The following is a 10,695-nucleotide window of genomic DNA, read 5'->3' as shown; positions in this document are numbered from 1 at the left end:
ATGAATTTCATTGCTCTTGATTTAATTAGATAGTATGATAATCTATGTACGCATAAAATGATGCAAAAGTTTGTTGCCAGTCCGTTATTGAGGTGCGTTGATGAACAAACAGCGGCTGAGTATAGCAACATAGGGTGTGTTGTTAAGCGCCGATACAATACCATGTTTTCATCTTATTGTAAATGACAGCATTTACATGTGCGCGCCTTGCTTTATTTTGTGCTTTTGTATGATTCCTGGAATGGGGAAGCATAAAGTCGTTGCTTTGTCCGAATTGTACCAATAAATTAATCCATTTAACTCTATGTACGTCCTTAATTCCGTATGACCTTTTGGGAAATATCGCAGGAACTAAATATCCAAATTTGATGAAAATAGATTTTCATTATTCTAGTTCAGTAAATATGTATGGAAGTTTATTCATTCAAATGACTCGAACTTGATCAAACACCATAAGTACCAGAAGTATCGTATAGGTTTAACATCCGCTTGCTGTCGTGTATTTCCGCTTAATAAGTTTTCAGGGAGGTATGTCCTTTCGTCAGATACACCATACTTTCGATGTCGTGCAATATCTCTTGAACTAATAACCTAATGTCAAGGACATATAGGCAGTTTTCAACTCTGAACAGCCATCTTGCTTGTGTATTCGTTCCGGTATGTTAATCGTTCAGATAGTAACTGCTGTTTGAGTATCCTTACAATCAACCGATCAATAGATAAAGCGTATTATCGGTCAACATACAACTGTTATTGTTTATAATTTATAAACTGTTGTTGTTGTTTTTCTTTTCATAATAAATTTACCATGTTTTGGTGGTATGCATGTTTAAATGTATAATACAGTACACTGACATATTGTGTTTCGTTTCTCACACAGCTCGCTCTACGGAGTCATTAAACAGCCGCAAAGCGCTGCCATGGTACTGTTGGTTGCGTTAATTTTCCACCTGACACTATATTGTGCTTTCTACATCTTCATGAAGGTTGGAGTTGATTATATACATAATAAACAATTAAACCTTCTTGAACATATTTTCTGAAATTTATTATTATTGTAATGTCTTAAAATCCATATTAAATGTGTTGTTTATTTTGTTAACGAAGCTTTAATTAGAAATTATTAAATATACGTATAGATCTTTGTATGACCTATTGATGATTGAACACCACTAGCTGACTGTAGCTTAAATACCAGTCGAATACATGTAATAGTTTAGGTGCAACAGCTTTCATTTCGAATGATTGTTTTGCATTCAAGTGTATATCTTTGTAACGGTAAATTATTTAAGGACCATTTATCAGTCAAAAATGATCGCAGCAAAAATAGTACCCTTACGCACAGGTGGTTAGCGTGTGGCAATGATATTAATTAGTGAAAACATCATTTTGAATGATAAATAATCATAAATACAAATAAATAAACAAGGTATGCATCTCAAAATCACCCGAAAACGGGGTACATCGCTTTGAACAGCCATATCTTCATCAATTGTGCAGCGATTTTCACGAGCTCGGTCTTATTCAACGCAGAAATGAATTTCCTTTCTGGAAATGTATATGATTTGCAATATTTTTACAAATGCTGGGTCAACTTTTAAGAAATAATACGATACACAACTCGCATGACCCAGTTGACACTGATCAACCAGTCGAATACATGTAATAGTTTAGGTGCAACAGCTTTCATTTCGAATGATTGTTTTGCATTCAAGTTTATATCTTTGTAACGGTAAATTATTTAAGGACCATTTATCAGTCAAAAAATGATTGCAGCAAAAATAGTACCCTTACGCACAGGTGGTTAGCGTGTGGCTATGCTATTAATTAGTGAAAACATCATTTTGAATGATAAATAATCATAAATACAAATAAATAAACAAGGTATGCATCTCAAAATCACCCGAAAACGGGGTACATCGCTTTGAAACGCCATATCTTCATCAATTGTGCAGCGATTTTCACGATCTCGGTCTTATTCAACGCAGAAATGAATTTCCTTTCTGGAAATGTATATGTCTTGCAATATTTTTACAAATGCTGGGTCAACTTTTAAGAAATAATACGATACACAACTCGCATGACCCAGTTGACACCGATCAGGCAGTATTTAAGACTGAAAACGTATGAAAAAACATTATTACCGTGCTTGTCGTTACATTATGCATCAACACTAACTGTCCAGCGCCGTTTGAAACCTTTGTTTACATACATTTCAACTAACTGACATTTTTAACACACGAGTGATTTCATTGGTCCAATGCGAAGGTGTGTCTCTACAACTGGAGATTTCATTCATGAATACTGCCTGATCATTGTCAACTGGGTAAAGCGAATTGTGTATCGTGTTATTTCTTAAAATTTGACCCAGCATGTGTAGAAATATAAAAAGATATATACATTTCCAGAAAGGAAATTTATTTCTGCGTTGAATAAGACAGGGTTCATGAAAATCGCTGCAAAATTGATGAAGTAATGGCTGTTTAAAGCGATGCAACCCGTTTTCGGGTGATTTTGAGTTGCATACATTGTTATATATATATATTTGAAAGTGAAAAAACTTTTTTCAGATAAGTTAATTTTTCGTTATAATATGATTATTTATCATTCAAAATGATGTTTTTACTAATTAATATCATAGCCACACGCTAACCACCTGTGCCCTTACGTTAAAGTACACATTAAGGCATAAGAGCTATGCTAGTTTAAATGAATTTCGCCAAAGCGTAACATAGTGGAACCAACTAAATCATATGAGTGCATAATGTGAATGTGCTTATTGCAGCTACTACAGAAAAAGCAGACAAATGGCGATACCGTAAGATGCGTAAGATGTGGAGAAAAAATTCCGTGGTATACCTGCTTGTTTATCCTCCTAGCCGTGATTTTCTGGGGTTTGGCAATTTGGATGTTCGTTGCAAATCTCACATCCTGGCAGGTGAGTTCGAACCTCGATGCATAGGGCACTTTATTTGTTTATGTTTAGTCATAAAGTTTGTCATATGATAGTAAGGTAAGACTTTTGTAATATTTAGAGTTCTTTGATATACCCTTTAAAAGTTAAAAAGTATAGTCATCTTGAGTACTATAAATTAAGGCATCCACCATAAATAATTCAGTGAAGGTCGCCGTTGCGTAGTGGTGTCCGCCTAGCCACTGGGAGGTCACGGGTTCACATACCACTGTGGTTGAGTTCTTTAAATCGCCCCCCAAAGACATTAAGTTTTGGTTATACTCAAGAAACGGACTCGGGAGCGTTTCTATAAGCCTTGTGCTCTGAATGCAATCCAGCTCGAATGGTTTTAAACTGAATAATTAATTCAAAGTCCTAACTTGTTAAAATGATAACTGTACTTTTTGAAATTTAGTTAAATTGTCTAATTTAATTATCGTTAAAGGCCCATTGGACAAACTTATTCTAGACGTGATGCTTTTTCACAAAAATGTTAATGCGTTTATTGTCATACTAGCGAAAGAATACCTTTGTTTTTGGTTTTCACCTTATGAGCATTTTACATCGTCTGCCATATATGCATTATGTGCATATGTGCAAAATTGAACTCGGATAGACATGTAATTGCCTTTAATTGCTAGTGTCGTGACTTATTTAGATTTATCATACAGTTAAATTATTGTATAGAATAAATTAAGCCCCATTGAATAAATAATAAGTTTATCCAACAGGTTGCTTCATTCAACACTTGCTAAGGGACTTCTTTTGTTTGCCGTCTACCCCTCGTTCATTTGTTCTTAAATTTTGATTTATACATGAATCGAATGTTTAATTTTCAAATCAATATACCGTATATAAATAAAAGCCGTAGTTTATCAATCCGCTGCAGCGTTTCTTTTAAATTCGCTTAGCTAAAGATAAAAAAAACCTTTTCCCGCGAGATAACCATACACTCTTAACGCGACGCTAAAAAAATATTTCACAGTTCCACATATTTTAGAAAAGATCTCATTTACTACACAGCTGACGAAATCACTTGTTCGCGTCATTCAGGTCAAGGACGCTAATGTCTGCAGTTGGTTTAAAAATAAAGACTGTGTGTATTTAACATGGATTATTATAATAAACTGTGTTATAATATACTGTTGTTATAATATACTGTATTACAATACAACAGTGTTGGAGTATGTTACTCGAATGAAACCGGTGAGACTCAATATTCGATTTCTTTAAAATGTCGAACGTAATCGAATAAATTTTGTTGAACAATTGACAGATTAAGAAAAGTGTTAGTGAACTGTTCGTTAACTTTTCGAAAGGAATCGATGTTGAATTAAAAGGGTAATTTCTTTAATGAATAAGTCACAAGTTCTTCAAAATGGTGAAGATTGATGGCGATGAAGAAATGTATATCTGTGAAGAATGTTCATGGAATTTTCTTGTCGTGTAAGCAAGTAAAACTTGACGAAAACAAATATGGTAATTCCACAACTTTGGTGAGTAGAACAAGAACCAGAAGATGTTTTGCTTTTAATGGGAGTTTGTAAAAGTGTGTAAAAAGAAGAGTTGTTTGTATACGAAAATTAAAAATATTGGCGGGGATAAATGCTGAGTCATGCTTGACGAGTTCAATATGGCAGCATTGTTTTTGGTATTTGTGCAGTGTTGAAACGAGAATTTTAGTTTGAACATAACCGTCTGTGTTCTCCTTGATTGTGTTACATTTTGGATACTGATAACATTTCAATCGAGGCATATAACGATATTTTGTCTTGCTAAACCGCTTCTTCGTGGAATTCTAAAAGACTACTTCAAGTGGCGTAAACGGAAACGATCACAAACAATTTTAAAATTACTACGAAAGGTAAGATTCAGTTAATTTGATCTGCTTTAGCTATTGTTTTTAGCCATTTAAGACTATTATTGCATCAAGAACAAATGGAATATTAACAATATTGCAAGATAAAAAGAAACATTATGTTAGTGTGATTTTGAACTAGAATTTATCTGAATCGTCTCAGAGAGGCTCACACGGCTCGGCAAGCCTCTCCATGTAAACCTTTCTTCAACTCGTCGGATAAATAGAGATAACTATGTGTGATTGTGTACTTGAATTTATCCGAGTTTTGTACAAGACAATGGTTATATTGTGAAGAATCGTTAACTCATATCTGTACACACCCCTGAAGAAGACCTATAGTCGAAAGCGCTAGGGTATAAGATACTCATTGTTTTCACTGTTATATATATATATATATGTATATATAGTTATATAAGTAAAATGTAATAATCCAGATTGTGAATATTATATAATAAAAGTAAAAACACGTGTCTGGGATTTTAAATATATATTGATTTAGCCAACGCGTTTCGCATAGCTCATCAGGGCATAATACAATATATTACAACGTCAAAATGTCATGGAGATAACGTCATATCAATTATGACGTCATAACGTCAATAAATATTAAATGAAATTTAATTTGGGTTTAAATACATGTATAAAATGTTGTTCTTTTGCTAACCTAGCTGAAATATATGCGAGACCCCTCAACAAGACAGATGCCTTTAAGTAAACATTTAGATGAATGTTCACATAATGAACCAAAATTTAAAATATTTCCATTTTATAAGCTATTTTCGAACAATATTTCAGCTAGGTTAGCAAAAGAATGATTAAAAAAATCAAGCGAGGCATGAGGGTGCATTGTGTTTCTGACAAACACATTTCTGGCTGTAAGTGGTTAAGAACACATAGATTGGCAAAGCGCATCATCGGGGAGCATCCATCTGTTTCACTGATATTATTGTTTAATTTGTTCCCGATGCAATAAAAACAAGTATGTTATTGCTACAAACAAAAGCAAAAACAGATTAAATCAACTGAATCTTACCGTGCGTAGCAATATTAAAAATGTTTACGATCGTTCCCGTAAACGCCACTCGAAATAGTCCCAAAAAAATCCACGCAAAAGCAGAGTATATCCCTCGATTCAAATTTTATCAGCATTCCAAATGTTACACACTTAAATAAAGCACAGACGATTTTGTTCAATCTAACATTCTAGTTTCACAACTGCAAAATGCAAACAATGCTGCCATATAGAATTTACTCGTCAAGCATGATTCAGCATTTATCCCCGCCACTATTGTTTATTTCAGTCTATAAAAAACGATTCTATTTACACACTTTAACTAATTGGCATAAACATATCAAACATCTACTGGTTTTTGGTCTACTCACCAAAATTGTATAACAACTATGTTTATTTTCTTCAAGTTTTGTTTGCTTCCATGACGAGAAAAATCCACGAAAATTCTGCACACATTATTAAAATGTACATTTCTTCATCGCGATAAATCTTTTCCATTTTAAAGCACTTGGTGTACGCAAGCAATTCTTTGTGGATAGACATTCTTTGATTGACTGACAAAAGAATGACTAATAAATGAAAGAAATTACCCTTTTAAGTCAATATCGATTTTTTTCAAAAGGTTAAAGAACAATTCACGGACACTTTTCTAAATCCGTCATTTGTTCAACAAACATCGCGTTATTCGAGTCAATTCGACATTTAAATGAATCGAAAATTTAGTATAACCGGTTTCATTCAAGTAATATATTCCAACACTTTTATTCACATTGTTTATAATAATCCATCCTAAACACGTACATTCGTACAAAATGCAGACATTAGCGTCGTTTACCTGAATGACGCAATCAAGTGATTTCGTCAGCTGTGTAGTAAAATATGGTCTATCTGTGTGGTAAAATAAGCTGTTTGTTTAACATATGAGGAATTGTGTAAGCTTCTTAGCGTCGCGGTAAGAGTCTCTGGTTACCACGCGGGATATACTAGTTCAATCCCCATTTGGCTCAGGATTTTTTCTTATTAGCTACACGACTTAAAAGAAACGATGCATTGTGATCGATAAATTACGACTTTTATTTATATACGGTATATTGATTTGAAAATTAAACATGCAATGCATATTCAAATCCAAATTGGAAAAACATGAAAGAAGGATGAAAGGCCAAAAAAGTAGTCCCTATGTACATCAATTCGCCGTTGGATAAAGACAATGTGTTGAATAAATCTCATCTCATCTCAGCATAAATTCATGTACACAATCACACTTACAAAATATTCTCTATATCGAATGGTTGTTATAATGGGCTTTAATACATTTAAATCTGATTTTCAATTTGTTCAAAACATCTTTGAATATAAGTTCGTATACTTCATTAAGATATCTACAAAAGTCAATGATTTGAATTATTTGTGGTACTTGAGTCATTTCTTGACTTTTTACTGGTAAAACGAACATAATGGTTCAAGTATTAATAAATATCGTCGATGCTATTACTTACAAAATGAAAACAAGTTTTTGTTGTTGTTTTTGCTATTTTTATCAAGTCTAATATTGCCCAAGGAAAGTTGTACGTCTACCAATGTGTTGGTTTAAATGTTAATGGCCGTTTAAAAAATATTCATTTATTTTTCTATCTCTCAGCATTCTTCCGATAGTTAATTAATCGCTGCTTTACTTCTAACAAATAAAGTATCTGAACAAATGTTAAATACAAAACAGATAATACATTGTTGTTCTAAAGAAGGTGGTACGATATTTTTGCAATCGTTTGGTGACACATTTTTAAACTCTTCTAAATATATATTATGTATAAATGTTCATATTTTTATTTAAAATTATTTAACGCAGTAATTTATTATATCGAATGATTTCGTATACTTTAATTAAAAAGCACGTATTTGTATAACAATTTATTCTTTACACGAACAAAGTTAATTTTAACAAGTCAATTCCATAAAAAATAAATGCTGCGTAATGCTCATTTTCGCATTCCTGTGAACAGCGTGTGTATTAAATGCAATTCTGTTGATGTAACGTTGAATTGTATTCTCAAGTAATATCAATAAACTAAACTATTCATCTTACAAGTTCAACAATGTAACACGTCGAAAAAAAATCAGAAATGTAACTCTTTTAACTGTATTCTTTACATAAATACTTAAATAAGCACAAATGTACGAATCAACGTTTGTGTATAACAACACAGTACTAAATGAATATATTTTTTTTAAATCGGGATTACTGAATATGAAACTCAATGACACTGAATTTCATTTTAAACGTATGATGTACGTAAACATGTAATATAAACAATGCTTTAAATGCAATATACGCTTTTTCTTAAAATCACAAGAACGCTGATTATGTAATCAAAATTGATGCTGGTTTTACTTCTATGTTTATTACAATGATATACATCAAATGTTTAGTAAACTTGAAGTTATCAGTATCACTTTTTATCCCATCATCAGACGTGCATTGTAGAAATAAACCACTGTGGAATAAATTTTCCTCTATTTCAGCAGTGCTGAAATATAGCTATCACGCGCGGCGAAGAAGGTTCATATTAATCGGAATCAACTATAAAGTTATCATTTTTAGTAAAATCGAATCAGATTCAACAAAACAAACAATTTGATACCAAGATGTAATATATTTTTAGCACATAATGCAACTCAAAAAGCAAATAAACATTATTTACAAATATTAAGTGCGCGTACTCGTGACGTCATTATCAACACGTCATACGACACAATGCATGTTGTTTCACGCTAAAGATGCAGTTGTTTAGTGTCTTTTTTTCATCATTTCTTAAAAATCGGGGACGTAGAGGTATGATGAACAGAAAAACAGGTTAGTTACTGATCTTTTTGTAATGTATTAGGCTCAACACGATTAAAATAAAGAAACAATGTTTGCTTTAAATATCTTTGGGATTTTCCGTCTAGTTCGATTTTCCTATTCTATTTTTAAAGAAATAATTTACGACTAAGAAAATTGATGGGATAAATCGAATACTAGGTCGGTGCCGAATAAAGCAAAGTTTATCTTGCTCGGCACGAAAATCTGAACCACTCGCCAAGGCTCGTGGTTCAGATTTTCTAAGCCTCGCAAAATAAACTTTGCTTTATTCGGCACCGACCTAGTACTCTCTATATTGGGTGTCATTAACTGATTAAAACAGTAATAAATGTATGTTTGTATACAAGTTAATTGCTACCTTTCTAACAGTAAGATAATATGTTTTTATAAAATGAAAACATCTGTGCACTTAGCTCAGATTAACAGCAAGACCATATTTTTGTATAAAATGAAATCATCTGTGTACTAAACTCAGTTTTACAAAATGTCGTATCATAAGGTGAAACTATCAACAAAGGGTATGTGTCATTGCATACCAATAAACGTATTACATTTTTAATACTTTTAAAATGATCTATGATGTTGTATTCTCTATATGGCTAGATGTATAATAACATGGTACATAATTGTTTCTTTATGTATAAGTGGTGACATACTGATCAAATTTTATTACAATAATGGTTGTAAAAATTGGGGTTTTGTCGTCGGACAAGTATTAAATGGTACAGGTTATTCATATGTATTCTGAAACGTTTGAAGTGCTATATAAAATGGTTTATGACTGAATTTAAAGAATATCTGTATATTCCTTTCAAGCGAAAATAGTACGAAAATTTAAAAAAGCATTGTATTTTACGAACATGATAAAAAATAAGAATATAAATCATACCTTGATATACAGTAAAAACTGACAGAACGGTCACTTGATTATAACGGTCAATTGCAGACAACGGTCAGTCTGGTTTCCTCTTGACGAAAATCACTCTATATCACAATTGGAAATAAAGGTCAATTGTCCAGAACGGCCAGTCGCCATTATATTTCACTCAGAAAGTCATTTTTGAACTGAAAACAATGCTCACGCGTAAGTCGTTTCGAGTCGCGAAAACTAAGAACACAAACGTAACGATAATAATGTGAATTAGTAGCAATTATCGGCTGCAGAAATATCAACACAGCATTAGAGCGTCACAAAGTCAATAGGTTTTTATCGCTGATAAGATGTAAGTAACAAAACTAAGCTGGCGAGTGATGTTATAAAAAAGCGATAAAAGATTTAGTGATCGTCTATACGGGAAAAACAGACCCTGAATGGCAACTTTTATAACACACTTAATATTTTGAAACAAGATTTTTGTGTCGTTTTCTTTGAATTAGAACAATACATTTTTAACGTACTTTCGGTTTATTACAGCGAATCCCCTTTTATATTTGTTCCGACTGGACGTCAATGTCACGTGACTATCTTTATTTAAAAGTACATCCCAACGAATTAATGTAATACGAACTGTCGGATTTACCGAACGAGATGCATAAATAATAAACTATATAATTGTTGATATATATATATATATATATAAATATATATATATATTTATATATATATATATATATATATATATATATATATATATATATATATATATATATTGTTTAAAAATAGTTATGAAATTAAATCAATTTATAAGACATTGTTTTGAATTACTTAATATAATTTTTTTGTATTATTATGCTTAGTTATCGTTATGAGCCTTTGTTTTACACTGTGTGCGAACAACTGGGTGAGCAAAATGAAGTAGCAATACTACCAACTGACCAACCATCTAAAACGTGGTGCTTCAAGACAAGCGGTCACTTGTCGACAACGGTCACTTTGGTAAATGCGCTTGAATGACCACTGTTCTCAGTTTTTACTGCATTGACAAGACAGTATTTTTAAGGGAGTTGGCTCCCACGCAGAATTTCAATGGATTGATATGGTCAAAACAGAGTTATACGCGAAGAAT

At 32.3% G+C, this 10,695-nt stretch overlaps 1 protein-coding gene across 4 annotated transcripts in view; it reads left to right on the top strand.

Annotated features, from left to right (window-relative positions):
• LOC127842760 (SID1 transmembrane family member 1-like) overlaps positions 1-10,695 on the top strand; it is a 74,470-nt gene that overhangs the window by 54,362 nt on the left and 9,413 nt on the right. For 3 of the 4 annotated variants that reach the window (XM_052372470.1, XM_052372471.1, XM_052372469.1), the window contains 2 exons: positions 881-986; positions 2,786-2,938. In XM_052372470.1, coding sequence (XP_052228430.1) covers positions 881-986; positions 2,786-2,938 — 259 coding nt within the window. Of the gene's footprint in view, positions 1-880; positions 987-2,785; positions 2,939-10,695 lie in introns of those variants that run through there. The other variant, XR_008031864.1, reaches the window with a different exon arrangement.

Source organism: Dreissena polymorpha, chromosome 8 (assembly GCF_020536995.1).
Source record: "Dreissena polymorpha isolate Duluth1 chromosome 8, UMN_Dpol_1.0, whole genome shotgun sequence".
NCBI classification, from domain to species: Eukaryota; Metazoa; Mollusca; class Bivalvia; order Myida; family Dreissenidae; genus Dreissena; species Dreissena polymorpha.
This window is presented reverse-complemented; position numbering and strand designations above follow the sequence as displayed.